Raw genomic sequence first — 27,777 nt, 5'->3', positions numbered from 1 at the left:
TTTAGTAACTACTTGATCTCCCCTGAGGTCTATGACCTCTTCCCATCTGGAGACAAACATCACATCACCTGGTGAAGGGTAGACGGAACTCCATTCATTCAGTGGATCCAACCTCTTCCCATAATAAGATTATAGGAAAGGTGGATCTCTGTTAAGACAAAATTTTCCTTCAGAGTCCTCTTTGCCGCAGTTACAGATAAATAAATCACCCCAAGGGGATCCACTTTTGTACCATCGAACCCCATCAACAGCTGGAGGTGGGCCGAATTGATGATGACGGGATCTCTAGCTGTTCAAAGACCGTTTTTGTGATGATGTTGGCATTACTTCCTGGGTCTATCAGAACCCTCTTAATCATGCACTTTGCCACAAGGAGACTGATGACCAACGGATCTTCGTGGGGAAGTTGAACTCTGGATAGATCTCCATCACCGAACCTGATGTTGATGCTTCCCGAAGCAATAGTGTTTACCGAGGATAACCTCCTTAGCTTATGGGCTGTTCTCAGTCGGGATCTATAAACGTCCTCTGACTCCTGATCATCTTCCGATCTTCCATGTATTGCATGGATGACCTTTACTTGGTTACCTTCGACTCTCCGAGGGTTGATCTCCCGAGGCTTCACGTACTCCTTTGTTGTAAGGTAATTTGCCAATTCACCCCTCAGTATCATGTTTTCCACCTGTCGCCTAAGGGATCTGCAATCATTGGTCGTATGCCCATAATCTCTGTGGTAAGCGCAATGCTTGGACTTATCTCTCTGTTCCAACGGTTGCCTTATTGGCTGAAGGACTACAAACTTCATTTTGTTCTCTTAAAATAACCGGGCCAAGGTTGTGCGAAGGGGCGTGATTCTTTCTTCTGTTTTTTACCGTTTTTCGGGTATTTGAATGGCTGGTGCTGAAGCATGCTGGCTTCTTCGACCTTTTGAGCCTGAAACCTTTTCCTGAGGCTTGTTCTCCACCGTGACGAGGGTGGCATGTTAAGCTCGGTGAGCCACATTCTCCTCCTTAGATGTAGATCTGTGCTTTAGCATTGAGAGTCTGCATGTCCGGAGGAGAATACTTAATCAAGGACTTATGAAACTTGGTTCCCTGAATCATTGCAAGCTTGAATGTTTCTATTACGGTAGCAGGGTGGCAATCTATTATTTTCGAAGCCTCCATATTGAATCTAGACAAGAAGTCTTGAAGCGTTTCGCCCTTCTTTTGCCTTATAGTAAAAAGGCTAGCAATACTCTTCTTTTGCTTCTTATTACAACAATACTGCGCTAGGAACATAGCGCATAGAGTTTCGTAATCTGGTATAGACTTGTGCGGCCTATTCCTAAACCACTCCAACGCAGCCCCAGTTAGACTGGTAGGGAAGACTTTGCACATCCATGGGTCATTGTGATCATCCAGAGCCATATTTTACGCATAGTGATCAAAGTGCCAGGAAGGATCTCATGTACCATCAAACTGGGTAAAGGATGGCATAGTGAATTTCTTAGGTCTCTCGACGAGGTACACATCGTCAGTGAATGGAGTCTTCACGAGAGAGTTCTTATGTTCCCTGGCCATCTCTGCAGACGTCTGAACTCTCAAGAGTCTCTTCTCGTTAAAGGCCTCATTTACTCCTGATCCATCTAGAACACCATTAGACCATACCGTGAGTTTACGGCTGGATTAGGCATGTTCATCCTGCGTGCGACGAGGAAGATTGTCCGAAGCTACAGCCTCGGATCTGACCCTCTGGACTTGCTGAACTTCTGTGGGTCGAACTTCACTAATCCGAGCCCCGTTGACCTGGGGCTCGTTTTGATTGGGATGGGGCGCAGCTCCATCAACTAGTGGTGGTTGAACTTCATTGGGCCGAACCCCATTGTCCTGAGGTTCGATTTGGTTGGGAAGAGGTGCAGCCCTGTCAACTGGTGGTGGCTGGGGTGCCAACTATGCCATAGCCATTTGAAGGGTGTCGTTCTGCTGTTGAAGCAATGCAATCTGGGCTACGTTGGCTTCATTCGCCTGACGAAGCGCTTCGAACTGGTGCAAGAACTCTTCTCCCATCTTTTGCATTAACTCCATCTGTTAATCTGCCACCATTGATTCTCCGTTTGACATTCCGGATCGTGGAAACAAAAACAACTTGAAACAAAAAGTGGGAGTATCTTTCTATACGTTTCCCACAGATGGAGCCAAAATGTGGGTGTGAAATTTCTCTCTATTATAATAAATAAAAAGAAAAATACAACTCACTCAAAAACAAGCAAAAATAAAACTCAGAATAAGTATATTATGCTTGATGATTTTATTAGAGGTTTAGGCCTCTATTTATAAGAAATACAGTGGTGAATTTTGGTAGGATTCGCATAGCTTGTCCTCTAATTCATTCCATATATGATTTTCTTTACATCTATAATCCTTTCCTTTGTACAATTCTTTCTATGTTGAATTTTCCTTGTATAGAACTTGCTCTCTTTTGTGATTCCTTGGCCTAGCAGGACATGACTTCCCTTTATCAAGATTGGGCTGAACGTGGGCTGGCCCTAATGATTCGGCTAATGGGCTTGGATCTCGCTATTGGTATGACGAGCTGTCGCTGCCTGGGCTTAGAAGTTGGGCCAGGTGGTTCTGGTCTTCGATCAATGTGGGAGCCGAGGCCTTGTCTGGGCTTGCTCTGGACTGGGCTGATCTAATTTGGGCTTGGTACCGGTTGGGCTATTGTGGTATCTTAATCAACTTCGTAGTGTGATGACGTGGATGATTATTACTGGAAGGGGGATTATTTCCCTCCACAATGATGATTATTATTAGTAGGTTCTGGTTGTTGACAATTAAATAGATTGATATTATTATCATTGATGTATATTAACATCAATTGGTTGTTAATTTATTCATCTTTTTCATTCTTCTATGTTGTTGCTGTCAAAGTTAATTATGGAATTGTAATTATGGAATTGTAAGAATTTCGTTGTATAATCACTTCATACAAGCTTTATCTTGAAGAATTTTGATGATAAATCAGTCCAGCCAACATAATTTTTTGTTCTTTTAATCTATAGATATATGTGTTCAATTTGTTTTTTAATTTTTTTTGTAATTTTGCGTTTGTAATCTTGTATAATTCTTGACAATATTGTTCATTACCGTTAATTTTCTTTTTTCTTCCTAGTACTCCACATTGAGTATTCAAGCTACCCAGTTTATTTTATAGACAAAAACCATAGTAGTATCTATTTCCTTTCCTTCCATTGAACCAGAAAAGAAAAATAGAGATATTTCCTTCCCTCGGTCATGTCTCACTCATCCCTCCTCTGTCACTCTTTCATCCATCTTTCTATTCATTCTACCAAACAAGTTAAATTTCGGAAGCTTAATCACTTCATTGTGGGATGTTGATTCCTATTTCAAATCGTTTAAAGCAAACAATTGTTTGCTTAAACATGTTCGAATTTTGGATTCGTATACTCTTAGCCTAATGGTATATTGTTAATCTTTAGATATTTCATACGGTTAAAAAGAATCATAAACTCCAAACTAAGAAATAGAACAATTTATTTAGTAGAGATACCAGTCCAACTTAGGCCAAAGTCTCGTCAATAATTGAAACAAATAGTTGAAAATGGAATATATATTTGGTTGAACAAAGAATTTTTTTTTTTTTTTTAATGAATATTGAATTCTCTGCGTCCAAATCGTGGGACTTCATAAATAGGCCTAGAACGTCTATAAGTAATGTAGGGGCAATATTTAGGCACCTAACAACTTCGATACAATTTTAATTTCTTCTTAGGTTATGTTCGGTTACATAAAATTGAAATTTTAAAATTGAAATTAGTAGAATTGGAAAAAAATCAATTCAGAAAATTGAACCCAAACTTTTTCGATTCCAAAACTCCGATTCCAACTTTATGCTCTGTTTGGTTGGAGGGATGAAAAATTGGAGGGAGAGGAAGAGGGGGAGGGATGGATGAAGCATCCCTAGGGAAGGAAAGGTTTCTCTGTCACTTTTTATTTAGCTGAACAGAATGGATAGTAGAAAAAATGGATATGGTAACATTTTTTTCTTATTTAGTTGGAAAGGAGGGAAAGATAGTTTTTATATTCTTTTTATTAATATATTATTTATAATTATAAAAATTAGATATTCATTTTAAATTTTTAGAAAGGTTAAAAATGTAAATTACTTAATAATTGTTAGTTATCTTTTTTTTCCTCTCCTCTTCCCCCAATTTTGGACAGGATAGAAAATTACAAAAGGGCAGGATGGATGCTTCATCCCTCCTTGATTCCTCTCTCTTCCCTTTTCTTCAACCAAACAGGAAAACATTATTCCATCCTTCATCTCATCCATCACTCCTTAATCCTTTCCTCCAACCAAACATAGTATTAATGTCATTTACAATTCTTTCTATTTCAATTCCTATAATTTTAATACAACTTTATATCAATTTCTTATTATGTTTGGTAGACAATCAGAGGTTTAAGTCTCAAAAGAGAAGTGTATATGACTACCAACTAAAAAAAAAAATTAGAATTAAAATTAAAAAAAAAAAGGTAACTTAGTAAATTGGACCAATTTTTTTTTTAATTTCAAGACTCCAATTTCAATTACAATACTGGAATTTCACTAAACAAAGTCTAACTTTACTTGCCCTTATTCTTTTTCTTCGAGAACCTTGGAAATCTTGTTTGATACTTTGAGTCTTCCGAAGACTCTGGTATGCTTGCGTTCTTTCTACAAAACTTTTGTAGAAAAGTAAGGCATGTGATTGATTTTCTAATTGGACCAATTTTTTTTTTAATTTCAAGACTTCAATTTCAATTACAATACTGAAATTTCACTAAACAAAGTCTAACTTTACTTGCCCTTATTCTTTTTCTTCGAGAACCTTGGAAATCTTGTTTGATACTCTGAGTCTTCCGAAGACTCTGGTATGCTTGCGTTTTTTCTACAAAACTTTTGTAGAAAAGTAAGGCATGTGATTGATTTTCTAATTTTCACCTTTTTTATTATTATTATTATTGTTTTTTATGCTTTTCTTCCTTAACACAATTTCCTCGAAATTCTTGAGGGGAGCACCGTGATGATTATTCTTAGTTGGTTTGGTGTTGACAATTAAACAGATTGACCGAACTAAGTTATTTTTATATTTTGTTACGGGTTTTGTTTTAATAAAAAATAAAATAAATATTTTGAATAGTAAGTAATTAAAAGTATGTTTGATAGCGTTGATTTATTTCAAAAATTTTGAAAGTAAAAATATGAAAACATATTTAGTAAAAAAAGTGTTACAAGTTTTAAAAAATATAACGTTTAGTTTTAAAATATCATTTATTTATTTATTTTTTTTTATTTTTTATTTTTTACTATTAATCAAGTTTTAACAAATAATTGGGTGGGCAAACATATAAAAACACCATATGTTTCAATTTTTGACAATTATTTACGAAACATTTCATGAGCAACCATCCCATCCTTAATACGCAATCCAATTGGTGCATGACACACTTTAGTTCAAAAAAAAAAAAAAAACAAAACCTTCTAATTTTTAACAAAATTTGTAATAAAAAAGAAAAATATTAATTAAAATTTCATATAGTGTATGCTTTTATTTATTATTATTATTGATTTTGAAAAAGGAAAATTTTTTATTGAAACAGAACAAGAGGATAACATCAATCCAAAAAGGAGATTCGAAAAGCTCCTTTATATTATTCTATCATGTAATATGGTACCAGCTTTATTTTAGTCCAATTTAATTCTACTAAATATATGCGGTCTCTATCTTGGCTTTTTTATATTATAATTGATCTATCTTTTGTTTTCGTAAAACACAGTCACTCTTTGAGAGTTGACAAAAATATATTTAGAAAAAAATTTACTTATTTTTTGGATAAAGATACCCTCTAAAAATTAAAAAAAGGACAAAGACACCTCTTTACATTAGAAATTGACCAAAATACCCTTTGACCATTTATGAGACTTTTTTAACTTTATAATTTAATAAATTGGACCTAACTACCCTCATGAATAATTTATGCATAAAGATAAGTAAAAAAAATAAATAAATAACTTTATATTGTTAACTTTTTTTTTGTTATTTATTCTATAAATGTCCCAACTTCTTAAAAATGTAGACGTCTAAAATAATTTTTTGATTCAATACATATATTTCAAATAAATTATATTTTGTTATTACTTCTTTTCTTTTTCTTTTTTATTTTTAAATTAAGATACTTAATTCTTTCATCTGAAAAAATTAAACCGATCTATTTTCTTTAAAAATAAAAAATATGGTACCAGTATAACTTTATGCATCTTAAATTATATATCAAATATTATGCATTTTCCAACATAAAAGAAAATAGGTACCAGTATAACTTTATGCATCTTAACTTTATGCATGCCTTTGTTTTTTTTTTCCTCTTTGTTTTATCTTTTTCCGCTTTGTTTTATTATTATTTATTTTCCCTTTTATGTTGGGAAATGCATAATATTTAATATATAATCTAAGATGCATAAAGTTATATTGATGCATAAAGTTATACTGGTACTATATTTTTTATTTTTAAGGAAAAGAGATTGGTTTAATTTTTTTAGATGAAAGAATTAAGCATCTTAATTTTAAAATAAAAAAGAAAAAGAAAAGAAGTAATAACAAAATATAATTTATTTGAAATATATGTATTGAATCAAAAAATTATTTTAGACGTTTACATTTTTAAGGAATTGGAACATTTATAAAGTAAATAAAAAAATAAAAAAATATAAAGTGAACAATATAAAGGTTTTTTTTTTTTTGGTTACTTTTTTTTTTATGCATAAATTGTTCAGATTGGTTCAATTTATTAAATTGTAAAGTTAAAAAAATTCACTAAACGATTAAAAGGGTAATTTGGTCAATTTCTCATGTAAAGGGGGTGTCTTTGTCCATTTTTGAACCTTCAGGGGGTGTCTTTGTCCAAAAAATAAATAAGTTTCATCTGGGTGTCTTTTTACTAAATCTTAAAGAGTGTAACTGTACTTTACCAAAATAATATTATGAGGATTACTTTCGAAAATGAAAAAGAAAAACAATTAGATTCTCGTAGGAAGACGCAAAAGTCACTTTTGCTTTCTTCAGAAACAATTAAAAGTACCTTAAAAAAAAAAAAAAAAAAAAGAACTAGTTTATGGATTTGTGGAGAGAGAGCATTATATGATAATTGAACCTCTGTGTTTAAATTCAATGAATATATAAAAAAAATTAGTTTAAAGTTTTAATTAATTTTAAATTCAAATAATTGATTCTATGTTTTTAAACATAAATTAATATTTTTAAATAGTGGTAAAGTTACAAAACTTCTTTTTTTTATCACTCGTGATGGTTGTACTACAAGCTGGCAAGGCAATAGATTGTTAAGAGGAATTAGTGTCCGTTTGGGATGGCTTCTATACCACTAAAAATTGCAATCCTTTTACCTAAGCTAAAAATTGCCAGAAACGTTTGAATTTTGTCCACTGTAATTTCATTTTATTATATCAACAATTCACACCATTTTCACTTGTCAATAAACTCTCGCCAATTAAACTCACACGTGACCAAATAATTGTCAAGACTTTTTTTCAACTAAATTCATGTGACTTGTGTTGATGATCATGCTTAAGTGGCGTCATCTTTGCAAATTAGGCACACCTCGCCAACGCTTATTTGGCGTGCCCTACCATTTTTAGATTCTCTGCATTTAATGTCGGCATATCATTTCAGATTGTTCAAAAACATCAAAACCCATATATTTCAATTTCCATCTTCCAGTTCGGGTTTGCAAGCTTCAAGCGCTCTCAACTCATGGTTAACGGTTCTCATAGAACCGAAACGGTTTGGTTCTAATTATACAGTTTCGATTCCGGTTCCGTTTTTTAGAAACCATTATGAACGGTTCCGGTTCCGGTTCCGACCAGAATCGTGTGCACCCCTAAGCTCATATAATACCTAGGTCGACTTTTTACCGTGTGCACCCCTAAACTCATACAATACCTAGATCGACTTTTTCTTTTTTAATCTTTGTATTAAGAGAATCCTTTATGTTATTTGAATCTGCACTTAAATACTGATCTCAAAATTTTTAACTTATATGAAAGGATACTCTTATCCTACTTCGGATCCACCTTCAACGACTCCTTAGTCAAGGTTGTCAAGACACTTTTACCAATTTAACTCATCCAAATATATTTCAATAAGACGTTAAGACTAATTCGCTATGTAATCTCTGCATTTAATGTAATGGATAATTTCAAAACAAAATAATTATTCTGGCACACATAAGTTATACTACACTGAGTAAGGTGTCAACTCAAAATAGTTTAAAAGGGATTTTTTTTTTTTTTTTTTTTTTTTTTTTTTTTTTTTCATATAAGAAGAATTAATCAACTTGTGTTCACACCCTTTTTTGACATGCCACGTGGCAACCACCTAGTGGTTAATAACTATGGGATAAACAAGAAAGCCTATAAACAGGTAGTAGGCTTGATAAGACTCTAAAATATATATATATGTCTTTTATGTTTATCATGTTTATGTCATATATATATATATATGTCTTTTATGTTTATCATGTTTATGTCTAGCAAGACCTTTGGAAGAGTATCATAAGAATTTGTGAAGGGAATGAAGTCTTCTTGGTGAGACCAAGTAACTGAAAGCCAATATTTAGGTGATTATCTTAGTATATCTGATAACTGTATACCTTTGATAAAGGGACTGAAAATTTAATCATTCAATTAATTTAATTGACAGTGACGTTTTTATAGTCACTTATTAGACCATCGATGAAATCGGCCACTTAGGTGATATATCTTATTATATTTTCCAATTTGATAACTTTAATTGACAGTAAAATTTTCATAGCCACTTATTTTGACACTGATAAAATCAGTCACTTAGGTGATATATATTATTATATCTCTTAATATGAGAACTTTAATTGTCTCTTAATTTGATAACTTTAATTGATAATGATGTTTTCATAGTCACTTATTTGACACCGGATAAAATCGGTCACAAAAATTCACAGGAAGGGATTTTGCACCCTTTCCAGCCTCTTCATGCGCAATGCAAGAAGTGCATGACACACTTTAGTTCAAGGAGACATTAGAAAAAACTCTAATTTTTAACAAAATTTGTAATAAGAAAGAAAAATCGTAATAAAAATTTAATATAGTGTATGTTATTTATTTATTATTGTTTTTGAACCAGGAAAAATTTTTATTGAAAAAGAACCTTTTTATTATTCTATCATGCAACATAGTACCAGCTGATTTTAGTACAATCTAATTCTAATATTAAATATATCAGTCTCTCTATTGGTCTTTTTATATTATAATTGATCTATCTTTTGTTTTCGTACATAGTTGGTCATAATAAAATAATATTAATTGTGAGGAATAATCTCGAAAATGACAAAAGAAAAGCAATTGGATTCTCGTAGAAAGTAGAAAAAGTGATTATCCTACTCACTTTTTCTCTCTTCAGCAAAGACCGAAAACAACAAAAAGTACCTTGCAAAAAAACAAAAAGAAGTGAGATCTGGGTTATGGATTTGTGGAGAGAGATAATGTATGTGATAATTGAACCTGTGTTTGGATTCAATGAATATATCTTTGAATTTGAAATGGAAACAAAATTTAGTTTAAAGTTTTAATTATTATTATTATTTTTAATTTTAAATTTAAACAATTAATTTTGTGCTCTTAAATTTAAATTAAAGCAGATTATTTTTGAATAACGATTAAGTTCTTAAACAAAGTTTATCACTCATGGTTCTTGAATGAATGAACATGATGATTGTATTACGAGTTCGCAAGGTCATAGATTGTTAAGAGGAATTAGTGTCAACTTGGGATGGCTCCTGTACCACTAAATATTGGAATGGATTTAAAAAACTGAGCTTAGATGTATTTGGTGACCATAAACAAATACATTAAGCAATAAAGATTAAAAAAAAAAAAAAAAAAAACCCTTTTACTTGAAGCTAGAAATAATAGCTTTTAAAATTAAGTTCTTGACAGAAACGTTTGAATTTTGTCAAATATAATTTTATTTTTTTATTATTATTTACTAGCTTTTAAAATTAAGTTCTTGACAGAAACGTTTGAATTTTGTCAAATATAATTTTATTTTTTTATTATTATTTTTATCAACCTAAATACAACTATCCAGACTTGTACCAACAATTCACACTATTCTCCTAAGACTTGTTAGTCACACTTGTTAATACTCTTTCCCTAGCTAAACTCGCATGTGACTCGTTAGTCATGGTTGTCGAGACTCTTTCGCCAGCTCAACTCACACGTGACTCATTAGTCACAATTCTCAAAACTCTTTCCCCAACTACACTAACTGTAACGCAGTCCAATGAGACGTTAACTCTCATTAGCCACGTAATCTCTCCATTTAATCTTTTATGAGTAATTCCCAAACAAAATAATGGTTCCGACAAACATAGGTTATTCTCATGGCATATGAATCCGGCGATAATGGTTGGCATAGGTCGCATATTGGTGACACCGCGAACCATGGTTATAATAGATTCAAAATAGTATAAAGAAAATTTTTACCGTGTAATCTCTGCAGTTAATCTGAAGGATAATTTTCAAACAAAGTAATGGTTCTGACAAATGCAGATCGATTATACTGGAGTTTAGCCAAATTAATTGCAGTTAACTTGAGAATCATGAAGCGGTTCAAAGCCACTATCTGCAAGTCTGCAACAGAGAAATAAACAGAAAAAATATGGCAATAAACTAACGGTCAAAAACATGTCTTATGATATAAAAATGGTGGGTCTCAGCCAACAATATTTGTTTCCATTACTTGGATGCTCTATGCTTAAGTAAGAAGTAAGAACTACTGGTGAATAAATTCCAAAAAAATAAAAAATAAAAAATAAAAAATAAAAAATAAAAATAACTACCAGTGCGTAGGGAAGAAATTGTACAAGGTAAAAATGAAAAAAGAAAAAGTGTTCTTATAAGGGTCCATTAATGGGTTGTAAGTCAAGGATTTGTGTTTACGTGTTATTCGCATGTTCTTACATGTATAATACAAAACAAATATTTCAACAAATACAATTTGTTTATTAAACAGGTTATATTTGTAAGTTATTTAATGTCATATTTACTAAAGCCAAACATTATATTATCTAGATTTATAATCCTCAATCAAACAATAAATACTAAAAATAAAAAAAAGTTCTAATCCAACCAAATTACTAAATAGTTGTTAATTCACAAAAAAGTAAATTATAAGATACAAGTTTAGATAATTATTACAAAACCCGAATAGAAAATTTTAATTAGTCTCACATCTATAGAATAATAAATTTAAAGATACAAATTTAGATAATTATTTTTTAAAGTCAAATACAAATGCCTAACTAAAGAAATAAAAAAAAAAAAAAAAAAAAAACTAAAAACTTGTTCCAGTGTTCCATAAATCTAAATTTACAAAGGAAAAATTACTAGAACTATACAGTTTGAAAATATTAAATCATTTAAATAATCAAAACTTAAGTCACATAAAGCAGGACGGGAGTAAGAACTAATTCGAGAACGAGACAAAATTAAGTCCTAAATAGTGAGAATTTGGGGCAGAGCGCGCACAAAACGTGAGAGTGAGAATGCGCTCCGTTTTTTATTCCCCTTTCAATTATACTTTGTAAAAAAAGACCCCCCTTTTTCTTTTTTTTTTTCTTTTTTTTTAACTCTAACGTGGCATATTTCTATCATTACTCATTTTATTATTAGTAGGTTGGTGTTGACAATTAAATAGATTGACGATGGTAGTAAGCTACGAGGATATTTTATTATTCGATTTATTTAGGATTTGTTTGTTATATATATATATATATATATATATATATATATATTTGTTTTTGATAATTTTTGTTTTAACTTCAAATAAGAATAAGTGTTTAGAATAGTAATTGAAAGTATAAAAGTATGTTTAGTAACATCTATTTGTTGCAAGATTTTTGAAAGTAATAAAAATATATTTGGCAAAAAAAAGTGTTTGTAATTTAAAGATATAAATAGTTAGTTTCAAAATGCCATTTAAAAATTTTTCAAGAAAAAATTTACAATACAAAAACTTATAAAAATACTAAATTGGTGTTTCAATAACCAAAATCCAAACGCGAGCCCTTAATTTCATAGTGAAAAATTTTACACTGCAAAAACTTATGAAAATACTAAATTGGTGTTTTGATTACCAAAATCAAAACACGGGCCCTTAATTTCATAGCATATTTTAAAATGTACTAGTGCCAATTAATCTCATATTTCCTTGAATTATGAAATTCTCAAAAAAGAAATATTCTAGAAGAATAATTTTTTATATTATTATTATTTTGGCAAAGAAGGATTTTATTGAACAAGATCCATAATTACCGCTCACAAAGCATTTTGAGGATAACATCAATCCAAAAGAAGATTCGACAGGCTCCTTTTATATATTTTCTATCATTTGACAAAGTTGATAGAACCAGCTTTATTTTAGTCCAATCTAGGTCTACTAAATATATTAGTCTCTCTCTTGGTCTTTTTATATTATATAATTGATCCATCTTTTTTATTTTCGTACATAGCTGGTCATAATAAAATAATATTATTTAGGAATAATTTCATCTGCCATATCATTATTTAGGAATAATTTCATCTGCCATATCATTGTAATTTGCAACACAAGAAAAAGTCGGTCTCGTACTCACTTTCTCTCTCTTCAGTTCTGTTCCCTCTTTGGTAAAAAGACCGAAAAGTACCTTTAAAAAAAGAAAAGAAAAAGAGAGTGAACTGGGGGGTTATGGATTTGTGGAGAAAGAGCATAGTTACTTGATCAATGTGTTTGGATTCGATGAATATATTTTTGGACGTTTTAATTATTATTATTTTTTTAAATTTTAAATCCAAATAATAGATTCTATGTTCCTAAACATAAATTAATATTTTTGAGTCCATAAACAAAGTTTTTGATCATCGGTAGTTGTTGGATGAATAGACACATATGGTTGTTATAGGTTGTTACGAGGGAATTGTTTCTCCATTAAAAATTGGTGATGGTTTTAAAAAAAAAGTACGTCTAGGAGGAAAGACTGATTTTTTTTAAAAAAAAGAAAAAGAAAAAGGGCTTGAAGCCAGATATTATAGCTTTTGGATTGTAAAACCGCTTGAATTTTGTCCAACCGTAATTTAATTTTTAATTTTTAATTTTTTAGTGACCTACATAGAACTATCCAGACCTATACCAACAATTCACACCATTTTTGTTAATCACAAATGTCAACACTGTTTAGTTAGCTAAAACTCACACGTGACTCAATTAGTCACTGTGAACACTCTTTCACCAATTAAAACTCTCACGTGACTCGTTAGTCATAGTTGTGAACACTCTTTCGTCAGTTAAAACTCATACGTTACTAGTTAGTCATAGTTATCAAGACTCTTTTCCAAACTAAATTCATTATAACGTAATACAATGAGACTTTAAAAAATGTAGGTCATACTAGACTCAATAAATTCAGCGTGGTGTCAAACTCAAAATACTATAAGGAGGATTTTGCTTAAATTTTTTTAATTTATTTTTTTCATATAAGGAGGAAATAATCAACTTACGTTGTGATGTAGGGTATTATTTTTATTGTTTAATTATTATTATTATTTATTTTTGTTTGAATTTTGTCAACTAGAGTGTGTAATTTTATTTTTTATTTTTTTTATTGGCCTAAATAGAACAATCTAGATCTATATGTACCAAACTATTCACACGATTCTCACGTGTTTATTATTCACCTGTTTAAGACCAAAACTCAATTACTTTTATTTATTTATTTTTATTATTTATTTATTTTAATAATTTAAAAGTTTCCTGAAGTTAGCTTAGGCCAAAAGAAAAACAATTCGATTCCGCTAGATAGACAGAAAGCGTCGGTCTCGTCCACTTCCTCTGTTTTCCCTATTTTTTGTCAATTTCCAGCTGTGTTTACACACACAAACACACACTCCCTCGCTCTCGAGTCTAGACGTTGCCGCCTTTTCTACGTTCTCACATTTTTTTCTCTCTCCTCTCACTCTCCGGTCTTCCATTGTCTTCTAGGGTTTCTATTTCCCCCTTTCTTTTCCCTATGATCAACACAGCCCCCTCTCCGATTAACACCGTGCGCGGCGGCAGTACGCCGATGACTCGCCGGAGAGGCGATGTCCCGGCCAATTTCCGCTCAGTCCGACCACCGTACCAGGCGAATTTCGGGATAGACCGTCCTCCGGGACCACCGGCCGGTTTCTTCAACCTCTCGAACTTCACTGTCGATCTCCGTTCAGAAAATCAGAAGTTCAACGTAGCCGATGTCGAGTGTTTGATCGCCAAATGTAATTTCAAGGCCGAGAATTTCACCGTTTACAACTCAGGTTCGGTCGCGGCTCGATTGTCTTTCCTGGAATGGTCGGACACACTCGAAACCATGGTGTATCTGTGGAGAAGTCGTCTAAACGGTACTCATTCACTCACTCCTTGTCTCGTGTCTCATGTATATGTGCCTTCAGATATCGGCGAGCTCAAAAATCGACTCAAAACCCTGTTTTCGGAGCATGTAAGGGGATTGATGGAAGGTAATTTGGTGCGGAAGTGGAAGAGGAAGATGGTTCATGTTTCGGAGGAGATTGCGAGTGTGAAAACTTCGCTTAAGAAGCTGAATCGGGTTAGAGTTTACGATGAGCTTAAGATGAGAAAGGAAGGGCTTGTTTCCGATATTGATTTGATTGAGAAGAAGATTGTGGAGTTCAAGTCTGCTATGAAGTGTATACTTGCTCATCTTGATGGGAAGTCGTCCGGGGATGACAATGATGAGGGGTTTGAGGTGTTTTGCTTTGGCAAACAATTTGAATGGGAGACGATTCACTCCCTGATAAGGAGAGAGTGTCAACGCCTCGAGGATGGCTTGCCCATTTATGCAAGACGGCAGGAAATCCTGAGACAAATCTATAGCCAACAGGTGATTTCTTCTTTAGTTTTATGGTTCTGTCTTAAATGTTGTTTGCCACTTTATTGTTCTTTCTATCTAGAAATTGAGTAATTAACATATTGATTCGAAGAAGTTTCTAAGAATTGGTGAGGAAATATATTAGGTTGTAGCTTATCTAATCATAATGCTAGATTATGTTATCTATAGCGTATTTTCCCTCCCTTTTATTGATAGAGATTGAATGGTGGTTCTCTCCACATCTGACTATAATCAAGACTCTTGTCATGGGATATATTATGGTCATAATATGAAACCCAGGATAGTGGCATTTAGGGGATTTTTAAGAAACATAATGGTGATCTCATTTTTTAAAATTTTCCATGCCATTTGGCAGGCGTTGCTGTTAGTGCTGTATCTTTAGCTTCCATGGTTTGAGGTTAGTTGAAGGTCTTGATTTCAAAGTCCTTTTGGTGGAAGGTGATTCTTAGTGTGAGGAGGTTTATCGAATAATATTTGGTGTAGAAATGCATAAGAAGTTAGGGCTTGTGTCGGGGTGAGATTGCAAGTGTTATGACTTTGCTTAAGAAGCTTAACTGAAGTAGCATTTTTGATGAGTGCTCAAAGAAGGAAGGCACCGCTTGTGTGACTTACAAGTTAAGAATTTTTGGACTGGTTACCAAGCTAACCTTAACAATTATTTGCAGACAGTGGTTATCCTGAGGTGTAACCTTTGTTCCCACGCGTGGAGATCTTCATTTGTTTTTGGGTTGTTGAGAGTCATATTTACCAGATATCACTTTTTGGTAGAAGCATTGAACTACTTGTAAAAATCTTGAAAGTCAATTCCAGTGAAGCATTTATCCTATGAATTCTGAAACCTGAACAAACCCCTTTTACATTTGCTTCTATAGGTGTGCACTGTGCGCTATACATGATCACTCACCCAAGTTAGCTTATTAATGGTGAGGCAAACATCCTAGAAAATCCCTCTGTAAGAGAGGTTTTCCTCTCCAAATGTCCTTTCTAGATTTCAATTGGCTCACAACTAGGGATGGCAATTTGCCCCGCCTCGCCCCATTTTTGGCGATTGTGGGGGTCTGTTTAGCTTATTTGGGCGGTGACGGTTTGATGTAATGGAAACCCGCACGAGTTCGGTGTGGGGGCGGGGGGAGGTTGCCCCGCCCCGTACCGTTTAGATAGGTAAATTACTTAAGTACCCCTATTTCATTAGATAGGTAATTAGGGAACAATGCAATTTGGCTTGTCTGGTTTTGGTATGTTAATACTTTTATTAAATTGCTATTATAGAATGTTTTTAATGTTGAATTTTATATTAAACTTTTTATTGTCCATTTTTTATTTTTATTTTTATTTTTTATGAATCTTTTCAATAATTATATAATTTTAGTTGATAAAAAAAAAAAAAGTAAATGGAGGAGAATTTCTGGTCTTAAACAGGGTAGGGTGGGTACCCGCGGGGGTAAAGATGTTAAACGGGGGCGGGGATGGGGTGGAAAGTCCCCTCGTTTTTGCGGTTTTGGGTGAGGACGGGGGTGGGGTTTTTAAACTGTTGCGGGGGCGGGGGAGGGTACACCCGCCCAAGCCCGCCCCCGTTGCCATTCCTACTCACAATTACTTAAGAGCGCCTTTTGTTCCTTAGGGATAGCAACAAACGAAGTATAAGATGGAACACCTATTCTTCACAACACACAGTTAGAAAGTGCTTTCATCCTATCCCTGCCTGCACCCCAGACAGGTTTCTTTTGTACATCCCATCATACCCCTTGTGAAACCGTTGACTCTGACTTCATCCGACCCACCTTGTCATAACAAAGATTGAAGAAATTCCATGCAACAAAGATCAAAATTTCAAATACTCAAAATCACATCATATTTTTATTAACGAGTTGGGTTAAAGATTGAAATGCTCTCATGTTAGAACACATGCATGAAAAAACTAGAATTTGTATAATAAAAGGGGTGGGATTCAAAAAGGTTAATCACTCACATTGTTAATGAAGTTATCAAAGACATGAGATCAATTATACTGTCCCAAAATTTGCAAACTGGATTTGCATGCTAAAGTAAGAACAAAAAACTAATCTTGGTAAGCTAAAGTGATGAATTTCAGTTGTGGAAGATGATGGTAGATTTTTTACCGCTAGCTATCACTTTTGAGAGCGTGCATGAGATGAGACAAGAGTAGTCAATGAATCTTAAAATTCCTTAAAAAGGTAGTCTAGAAATATTTTGATAAAATTAAGGGCATTCAATTAATATAGATATAAATCCAGGGTAGGGTGGGGCCAGGTGGGCCCCCCCGAATGCACTTCCAGCTCAAACCCTAGTTGAGTTTCAATGTTCTAATCCAAACCACAACACTTGCCCTGATTAAAATCCTTCCAAATTGTTCCAATAAGGGCTGGTTGGATTGGGTTATCTATGTTCATGTTGGATCCATGATGGCCTTTAAAATTTGTATAGCATAATCCTCTTCACATCGTTGGGGTTCCATTTACAACCACTTGATGATAAAAATTTAATTTATTATCATTCCTAAATGTCTTAAGCCTCATACTCCTTCTGGCTCATTTGAGTCCCTAAATCCTAGACCTTGTACTCGCTCTAGTTAATATATGAAAACTTAAAGGGTTAATTTCACTGACACCCCCTCAGGTTTGGCTAAATATCACATAGAAACGTCTTTCGAAAATTACTATCACTCAGACCCCAAATGACTTTTCTGTCAATGACACCGTTAAAAATGTTTGAAAAGACAAAGTTACCCCTATTTTTTAATGACTTTTATTATAAAATATCAAAAAAAAACTGAAAGGACTAAAATGCCCTTACCCTCACTGCAAATTTCACACTCCCCCTTTCTCTCGCTACAAACCCTAATTATCATAAACTCGCCTGAGTTTAGTATCTAAGTCAAAAACCCCCAAGTTGAGATATTCATGAAGAAGTGGAAATGGAATTGAATGGAATTGATTGCAAACAAGCTGTGCTATCTATACGAATGGAGCATTAACTGTGATAATAGAACTCATATTATTATTATATATGCAATTAGTGAAGCACAACATTGGTTGACATTGATGACTTTGGGTTCACCCAAAAAGGTCGTATTGACTGCAACGCAATGATCTTACTGTGGGTCGCCATAATGGCGACCCATGCTGCTGATAAAGGTCGGCGACCACCGGGTCGCAGTCCATGGAGATCAAACCAGGTCGCCGCCGGTGACCTGGTACAAGGAGAAAGGGCAGCGAGTAGCACCAAGTAGAAGATAACCAGGTCGCTGGTGTATGAGAAGAAACAGCGACCATGGTGGTCGCTGTTATCGTCATTCCGGCATCGAGAGAGAAGAGGCGACCACTTGGTCGCCGGTGATGAGGAACCATTAATGGCCTCTCTGTCTCTCTTCTTTGCCGACAATAATGAATAAGAAGAAAAGAAAATAAAATAAAAAAGGAAAAAGAAAAATTCTTTGCCGGCAGTAATGAAGAAGAAACGGAAATTAGAAAATAAAAGAAAAAGATATTGAAAAGGTGGAGAAAATTGGTGGTGTACGAGAAATATATATATATATATATATAAAGAATAATTTTAAAAAATAACTATAATTTAGTTGTTTTAAAAAATAACTATAATTTAGTTGGTGTACATAATGAGAAATATATATATATATATATATATATATATATATAAAGAATAATTATAAATTTATATAATAAAGGTCAAAGGGATTCAAGTCATTTCAACACTTTTTTAAGTTAACAGATAGTTAAAAGGGTAGTAATGTCATTTTACATACAAAAAGGTATTTGACACACTTGAAAACTAACTTTTGGGGTGCAAGTGAAAAACGGAACAAACGTTTGTAATGCGAGTGATAGTTATTTTCGAAAGATATTTCAATGTGATATTTGGCCAGACCTGAGGGGGTGTCAGTGAAATTAACCCAAACTTAAATCAATCAAATGTAGTATGTTACTTGAATTTATTCCCTAGGGAAGCTTCCCTGTGACTCTAACTGAGATATTTGAGCTTAAAAGCTTTAGAGAAGAAATGATGGTGATTGGAAGACTATAAAACAGGTTCCTGTTGCTCATACCTGATAGAGAGGAGAGCATATTTTCTTCCTTCCAGTCACTGTGACCAAACTACAATTTCCTTGAATGATAATCCTAATGGCATTGGCTTTATGAGGTGAAAAGAAGGAAGACAGTCAAGTCTGCACCTTATGATTTGGTATTACTGTGATAAGGTATAAGGACATTTAGCAACATATGCAGCATAGTGGGTGTAGTGTTGCTCAACAATACTACAGCTGAACTTGTGAGTCATGGTTCAAAATACTGGTCTGTGCTGAAACTGATGTCTAACAACCTTTTGGTCCATGTAAATTTTGTGGGATATGGAATGGATGTGGCGGTGTATCTGTTGAAATATTAAAACATTATTTGATTGTAAATGTAAAAATGTCATCCTCTTGGGTTGTTCTGGTGTCTTATAAAACAAGTTGCCAAACTAGATTTTCAAGTTACTATGTCAAATTTGAAGATTAGGCTTTAATTTTTGGATAAATTTATTTAGTTTGAAAATTGCAATAATTGTATGTGCTAGTTTCTTTCCATTGACTAGTGCAATGATAAAAAAGTTTGAGCTGATAAGTGAAACGTAAGGATATCTAGACAAGGTTGAGAGCTGTCACTTTATGAAAAATAATGACACAGGTAGGCATATATCTAGTCTTTTCCTCCTAAGGGTCATTGCTTGGTGCAATGGTAAAAGCTCAGGCTGATAATCGTAATGGTGAGGATTTGGGCATGAGTAGTCACTTTGTGCAAAATAATGACGAAGGATGGTCTGTCTTCAATCTTTCTCTCCACCACTCTGCATAGGTGAGACCAGTATTGGGGAATGGCTTTTTAAGTTTCTTTCCATCTTATGGAATGTATCTGTATTAGGAGTTGTGAGATGAACCATCTCACTATCTGAGACAAACCATCTATCAATGTTAATACTCTTTGCATTTGATTGTATGGAGAAGCAGCCACTATTGCATCTCTAGTGGCATGAGATGGTGGTTTGTTCTTCCTCGCTGATTATACTCTGATAACAGAAGACTCCTCAGATGGGTTGGATTAAGCTCAAGTTTAATGGATGGTCTTTAGCCTTTAGCAAACCTGGGATAACAGCGTTTGAGTATTTTTTAGAAACATAATAGTGATGTTGTGCTGTAATTTACCATTCCAAGTGGCAGGAACTGGTCTTAGAGTTTTATATTCAGCCAGTCTCCATAGTTTGGAGTTTGCATGTGATATTCAGGCAGTATCCATAATTTGGAGTTTGCTAAGGTCTACGGGGCACGATTGCAAAGATCTATTTATGGAAGGTGAGGAGATTGGGGTGGGTGCGAGGTTAGCTTTGGTATTAGGACAATACTTTAGGTGAGCATGTACGCGATCCTGAACAGTGATGTGGATCAAAAATAAATAGACAAGTTCTCTTTTAATTTTCAAATTAGAGATGACAATTAATACACCCTCTCTGATTTGGTAGGTGAGTATATACCCTACCATCTCTGATTTGGTAATTAAAAAGGACGTGTTTATATATTATTGGTCCATATCAACAGTCAGGATGGTGTACATCCTCACTGGTGAGGACCAAAGTATTGTCCTTGGTATTATATGAGAGAAGTTGGAGATTTTATGTGATCAACTGAGGATCTCATTTTCATGGGTATAGCGTACAGCCAACCTGGATGTGGACTCTTTAAACACTAGTTAAATGTCATGTTATTTCACCAGAATATTTGATTGATCGTGATTTCCATCTTGATTACAATTTTTGTTGCAATATTTTCTCGTGTTCATACTTTTCCTTCGTTTTGTTTTGCTGCTGCTGCCTTTTTTTTTTTTCCTTTCTTTCCTTTTTGTACTCTCCCTGCAAATAGGTTTTTTATTATTTATTTTTCATGCGAAAGAACAGTTCCTTTGATATTTCTATGATTGATAATTAATGTTAGTTAGCTCCTCTGATATTTCTATGATTGATAATTAATGTTAGTTCTTGCTTTTTTACCTGCATGAATTTTAAAATGCCAAGTGATATTCATGGTTGAAAATAGAAGTGAAGACGTAAAGGAAGACAAAATATTAGTATGGATGTTTCTTTGGGTTAGAGTGATGTCATAATGTTCTTCTTACCTCATCATTTTTTATTTTTATTTTTAACCTTATTGATTTCAGTTATGTTCTGAACATTTCAGTGTCAATGTATACATGAGTTGTTTTCTTCTTGTTGAAGATTTATTGGAGGAATCAGCGGAGGAAAATCCTCCAGTATTGATGTTCTTTCCTATTATTGAAGATTTGCCGTTACTAGAGATATTAGTGGAGAAAAATCCTCTAGTATTGATATTGTTTCCTATTTTCTATCTCTTTCCATTATCATCATTTCTTCTCCCATATAGAGGAGCCGCCTCCATTTTATTGAGTATGAAAAAGAGAATTTATAATAAAAGTGATGTAGCCCTTAGGGTTTTGTGTGTCGTAGTGGCTGAACCACGTATATTCTTGCCTTGCGTTCTTCATACTTTGTTTCTCTAATCAATTTTTTAACACTTCTCAAGTCTTTTTTGGTCTCTCTTTCCTTTGGAATTTGCACAGATAATGGTATTGATTGGAGAGACTGGATCAGGAAAGAGTACACAGTTGGTTCAGTTTCTCGCTGATTCAGGTGTAGCTGCGAATAAGTCCATTGTATGCACTCAGCCTCGGAAGCTTGCAGCCATCTCATTGGCTCATAGGGTTCAAGAGGAATGTTCTGGTTGTTATCATGATAATTCAATCATGTGCCATCCTACATATTCATCTGCTCAGCAGTTTGATTCTAAGGTAATATACATGACAGATCACTGTTTACTGCAGCACTACATGAAAGATAAGAATTTATCTGGGATTTCATGCATCATCGTTGACGAGGCACATGAAAGAAGCTTAAACACTGATCTCAATTTAGCATCGATTAAAAATTTACTTCAGCAGAGGCTTGATCTGAGGCTTATCATAATGTCTGCAACAGCTGATGCAAACCAGATTGCGGATTACTTTTTTGGTTGTGGAACCTTTCATGTGGTGGGAAGAAGATTTCCAGTTGATGTCAAATATGTTCCTTGTGCATCTGAAAGCACTTCTGGTTCTGATATTGTTGCTTCATATGCTTATGATGTTGTGAGGATGGCTACTGATATTCATAGATCAGAGAAAGATGGGACTATTCTTGCCTTTTTGACTTCTCAGATAGAAGTTGAATGGGCTTGTGAAAAGTTCCAAGCTCCCTCTGCAGTTGCACTACCTTTACATGGAAAACTTTCTTATGAAGATCAACATCGCATCTTTCTCAACTACCAAGGAATGAGAAAAGTCATATTTGCCACAAATCTTGCTGAGACATCATTGACGATTCCAGGGGTGAAGTATGTGGTCGATTCTGGCTTGGTAAAAGAGAGTAGGTTTGAACCCTGCACAGGCATGAGCGTCCTCAAAGTTTGTTGGATCAGTCAGAGTTCTGCTAATCAGCGAGCTGGTCGTGCTGGGAGAACTGAACCTGGAAGGTGTTATAGACTCTATTCAGAAAATGATTTTCAGCTGATGTCTCCTCATCAGGATCCTGAGATTCGTAGGGTTCATCTTGGTGTTGCAGTTCTGAGGATTCTTGCTTTGGGCATCAAGGATGTTCAGAATTTTGATTTTGTTGATGCACCTTGTGCAAAAGCTATTGAGATGGCTGTCAGAAATCTTATACAGTTAGGAGCTGTTACATTGAAAAATGATGTCCTGGAATTAACTGAGGAAGGACAATCTTTGGTTAGATTGGGAATTGAACCGAGGCTTGGAAAAATAATTCTCAATTGCTTCCGTCATGAATTGGGTAGGGAAGGCCTTGTTCTTGCTTCTGTTATGGCGAATGTCAATAGCATATTTTGCAGAGTTGGAAATGAAGAAGATAAGCTAAAATCTGATAGCCTTAAGGTGCGGTTCTGCCATCACAACGGTGACCTCTTCACTCTGCTCTCTGTATACAAGGAATGGGATAGTTTGCCTCGAGATAAGAGAAATAAGTGGTGTTGGGATAATAGCATCAATGCCAAATCCATGCGGAGATGCCAGGACACAGTCCAAGAATTGGCTACTTGTCTCCAAAATGAATTTAACTTTGTTATTCCCAGTAAATGGCTTTGGAATCCAGACATGCCTACTGAGCAAGATAGAATTTTGAAAAATGTCATACTCTCTTCCCTTGCAGAAAATGTAGCTATGTACGCTGGATATGATCAACTTGGTTATGAAGTGGCATTAACAGGAACACATGTTCAGCTACATCCTTCATGTTCATTGCTAGTTTATGGTCGAAGACCAAGTTGGGTTGTGTTTGGTGAGATTCTGTCAATATCTAATCAATATTTGGTCTGTGTAACTGCTTTTGACTATGAATCTTTGTCTACTCTTTGTCCTCCTCCACTGTTTGATGTCTCTAAGATGGAGAGTCGGAAGCTGCAAGTGAAAATTTTGAGCGGCTTTGGCAATACATTACTTAGAAAATTCTGTGGGAAGTCCAACAATAATTTGCTTCATCTTGTTTCACGTATTAGAAAAGAATGTATGGATGAACGGATTGGTATTAAAGTGAATGTTGATCAGAATGAAGTTCTATTATATGCATCTTCATTAGGCATGGATAAGGTTTATTGCCTCGTTAATGAAGCATTGGAGTACGAAAGAAAATGGTTGCAGAACGAATGCATAGAGAAATGTTTGTATCATGGAGGACACGGTGTCTCAACTTCTGTAGCACTCTTTGGTGCTGGCGCTGAGATAAAACATCTGGAGCTTGAAAGGAGATGTTTGACTGTTGATGTATTTCATTCAGATGTTAATGTTGTTGATGATAAGGAGCTTTTGATGTTTTTTGAGAGAAAAATCTCTGGTAGCATTTGTGCATTCCACAAGTTTACATCCAATGGCAAAGATAGTATATACAATACTAAGTGGGGCAGGATAACGTTTCTTACTCCATCTGATGCTATGAAAGCTGCTGAGTTGAATGAAGAAGAATTCAGTGGTGCGTTGCTGAAGGTAGTTCCTTCACGTAGCACTGTTGGAGGTAATCATAAAATGCTCACATTTCCTGCTGTTAAAGCCAAAGTGTACTGGCCTCGTAGGCACAGTAAGGGGTCTGCTATTGTCAAGTGTAGAAGCCAAGATGTGAATTTCATGGTTACAGATTTCTCTAATGTACTAATTGGAGGAAAATATGCTCGCCCTGAAGCTAGCAATAAATACACGGACAGTGTGGTGATAAGTGGTCTTGATAAAGATCTTTCGGAAGCTGAAATTTTAAATGTATTAAGGACAGCAACACCCAGAAAAATCTTGGACTTATTCTTGGTGCGAGGGAATGCTATAGAAAATCCTCTTTCATGTGATGCTTGTGAGGAAGCAATTCTCAGATTAATCTCCCCTTTCATCCCTAAAAAGAACAGCAATGGTAATTTTGTCGGAGTTCAGGTCTTTCCCCCCGAAATGAAGGATTCGTTCATGAAAGCCTTGATCACGTTTGATGGAAGTCTACATTTGGAGGCAGCAAAAGCATTGGAGCAAATTGAAGGGAAAGTATTGCCTGGATGTCTTTCATGGCAGAAGATAAAGTGCCAGCCGATGTTTTATAGCTCTGTGTCCTGCCCAGCACGTGTTTATCTTGTTATCAAGGAGCAACTGGAGTCACTACTTGCAAGCATTCAGCACCGAAAGGGTATTTCATGTGAATTAGAAATTTTGTTTCTATTCTTTAAATACTTGTTTTATTTCTTTGTTCTTAGAATTTGGAATTTTGTTTTTCTTTATTTCTCGTTATTCACATGTTTGGAAGTCATGAAATTATCTTTTCTCTGGGTCTTTTTCCTGATTTTTATATTTGTTTCTGTTGGATGCGGATTTGAGTCTCCATGCAATCAATTTGAAATAATACCAAATATTGAGTCTTTCTGTAGTCTTTTCCTCCCATCATCTTGCGTAGCATGTAAATTTCTGTTGGAACAAAGTCGTGTGTTATTGCTTTTCTTATATGCAGGTGTGAACTTGAATTTTATCCTGAAACCTATTGGAGGATAGAACACTTTGAACACTGAACATTACTGTCAGTTTGTGTTTCTATTTTTTTTTTTTTTGTGTTGTTACTGGAGTTGTGGAAGCAGAAACCAAGCCATAATCATAGTTATCTTTTCTCCTGTTCTCTTAGTGGGTTGTTGGGTTTATATCTGTATAACCCTGCTAAACCACAAATTCAATAACAGGAAATATGATCACACTTTAGTATCTAGTCTTTGTGGGAGTCAATCGTCGATTTTCAAGTGTCCTTAGTTCTCTCTGAAGGTACTTACATTAGTAAAATCATACTTGTGGGTATAAGTTCTACAACCATTTCCTTACTCTTCTGCTGCAAATTTCATTGAAATACACAATATACTAGTATTTTTCTGGGTAGTGGAGGATAGAATTCCGTAATTAACATTAGAAAGGTTATACTGCCCCAGGGACAAAAAGTGCATGGAAAGTGAAAGTAAACTTTGTAAACAAGGTTAAACTGAGGTCTGTTGTCCCTGAATTTATTTATTTTCCATGCTTTGCCCAATGGTTGACATTGTGGCAATAGTTATCAATATTTATAAGAGGTTGGAATGGTTTTTAACAGGACAGACCGAGAATAGTTTTGTTCTTAGGGGTGTTTGAAATCATTTCTTTGTCCAATAAATTTTTTGTTTATTCGTGTAAAAAATAAAAAGTTATCCTGTCGTTAAGAATGCCAAAAAACAATTGTTCTCATAGATCTCAACTTTTAGCAGTACTGGCAATTTTAGTGGAGGATGTAATTTAGAAGCTTTAATGTATGCTTTGTGAAGAAGAAAGCTTAAGTGGAAATCTCTAATTTTTGTCATCCCTCATTTGAGTTGACCTCCATTTTCCCCCAGTTGTCTTGCAAAATATTTTCCTTAGCTGTTTGAGAGGACCTTGTACACCTTTTCATCTGTTGTTTGCTGTTGTGCTATGTAGCAATTTGTTTGAGATGATCTAAGAATGTATTACTAACTGAAGTTCAGTTCGCTATAAGGTGATTACATTTTTTTCCCATTATTGTTAAATTGCATCCAGCATCCATAAACTTGTGACGTGTCATCTCTTGATAAACAAATACTTGACTAACGTAATATGTGTGTGTATATGTTTGAGATGAGTAAAATTGGTTGTCTTTAGTAGCATGATAGAAAGGTCTCTGCCACGTTGTTTTGCAATATTTTGGTTCCTAAGTCATGATTGTCATGTTCACAGGTGTAGAATTGCATCTAGAAAGGATAGAGAATGGTATATGGAGAGTAAGGATATCTGCCAATGCTACAAAAACTGTGGCAGAGTTGAGACAACCTCTGGAGCAGCTCATGAAAGGGAAGATTATATGCCATACCAGCCTCACTCCTACCGTTCTACAGCATCTGTTCTCCAGAGATGGGATCATGCTCATGGACTCGCTCCAACAAGAGACAAGAACCTATATTCTCTTCGATAGGCATAACCTTAATGTGACTGTCTTTGGCCCTCCAGAAAAAATTAATGTGGTGCAGCAGAGATTGGTTCAATCTCTTCTAACGTTACATGAAAGCAAGCAACTTGAAATACACCTCCGAGGTCGAGGTCTGCCCCCTGATATGATGAAGCTAGTAGTTAAGAAGTTCGGGGCAGACCTTCATAAGCTCAAAGAAGAGTTACCTGGGGGAGAATTCACTCTTAATTCCCGCCGCCATATTATCTCCATTAGCGGTAACAAAGAATTGAAGCTGAAGGTTGAAGACATGATACATGAGATAGCACGAACAAGTGACCCTTCAGTTGAGAAGTTTGATAATGAAGCTGCCTGTCCCATTTGCCTGTGTGAAGTGGAGGATGGTTACCGGCTTGAAGGCTGCGTACATGAATTCTGCCGGTCGTGTTTAGAGGAGCAATGCGATTCTGCAATAAAAAACCAAGACAGTTTCCCAATCCGCTGTGCCCATGAGGGTTGTGGGGCTCTTATTTTGGTCAGTGACTTGAGGTCTCTATTGCCAGGTGAGAAGTTAGAGGAGCTTTTCAGGGCCTCTTTGGGGTCATTTGTGGCAACAAGTCGGGGCACTTACAGGTTCTGCCCGTCGCCTGATTGCCCTTCCGTTTATCGAGTAGCAGATCCTGGTACGCCCGGCAAGCCATTTGTATGTGGAGCATGTTACATGGAGACGTGTAATCGTTGTCACTCGGAGTATCATCCATACCTCTCGTGCGAGAAATACCAGGAGTTCAAGGAAGATCCAGATTCGTCACTGAAAGAGTGGCGCAAAGGTAAAGAGCAGGTCAAGAACTGCCCTGTATGTAGCTTTACAATTGAAAAGATGGATGGGTGCAATCATGTGGAATGCAGATGCGGGAGTCATATTTGCTGGGCCTGCTTGGACTTCTTTAGGAGTTCTGATGATTGCTATGGTCATTTGAGGTCTGTACACCTAGCCATTATTTGAATGTTAACCAACATACACTGATGTAAATATGTATATATATCGGCTTATCATATATATATTTATATGTGTATTCCCCAAATGTATAGCATGCTACAGGCATGTAAAATAGGATTAGTAGTAATTGCTGTTGCTTGCTTCTGTACAGTATCTAGCGGGAATGCAATAGTATTATGCTCTCTCTCT

The 27,777-nt window shown here is 34.8% G+C and overlaps 2 protein-coding genes across 2 annotated transcripts; one reads left to right on the top strand and one right to left on the bottom strand.

Moving 5' to 3' along the window:
• Positions 1–244: 244 nt before the first annotated feature.
• Positions 245–805, bottom strand: LOC132316695 (uncharacterized). Its single transcript, XM_059815169.1, has one exon. It carries the CDS (start codon positions 803–805, stop codon positions 245–247), a length of 561 nt encoding a protein of 186 aa, XP_059671152.1.
• Positions 806–13,898: 13,093 nt separating this feature from the next.
• LOC132267159 (ATP-dependent RNA helicase DEAH11, chloroplastic-like) lies at positions 13,899–27,772 on the top strand. Its single transcript, XM_059768236.1, has 3 exons — positions 13,899–15,008; positions 21,662–24,806; positions 26,381–27,772. The coding sequence occupies exons 1-3, from the start codon at positions 14,142–14,144 to the stop codon at positions 27,592–27,594; spliced, it is 5,226 nt and encodes a 1,741-aa protein (XP_059624219.1). The 5' UTR covers positions 13,899–14,141; the 3' UTR covers positions 27,595–27,772.
• Positions 27,773–27,777: the final 5 nt, after the last annotated feature.

The sequence above is a fragment of the Cornus florida genome, unplaced genomic scaffold (genome assembly GCF_030987335.1).
Source record: "Cornus florida cultivar Cherokee Brave unplaced genomic scaffold, ASM3098733v1 CherokeeBrave_3.0.0_Hap2_Chr07, whole genome shotgun sequence".
In the NCBI taxonomy this organism is placed as follows: domain Eukaryota; kingdom Viridiplantae; phylum Streptophyta; class Magnoliopsida; order Cornales; family Cornaceae; genus Cornus; species Cornus florida.
This window is presented reverse-complemented; position numbering and strand designations above follow the sequence as displayed.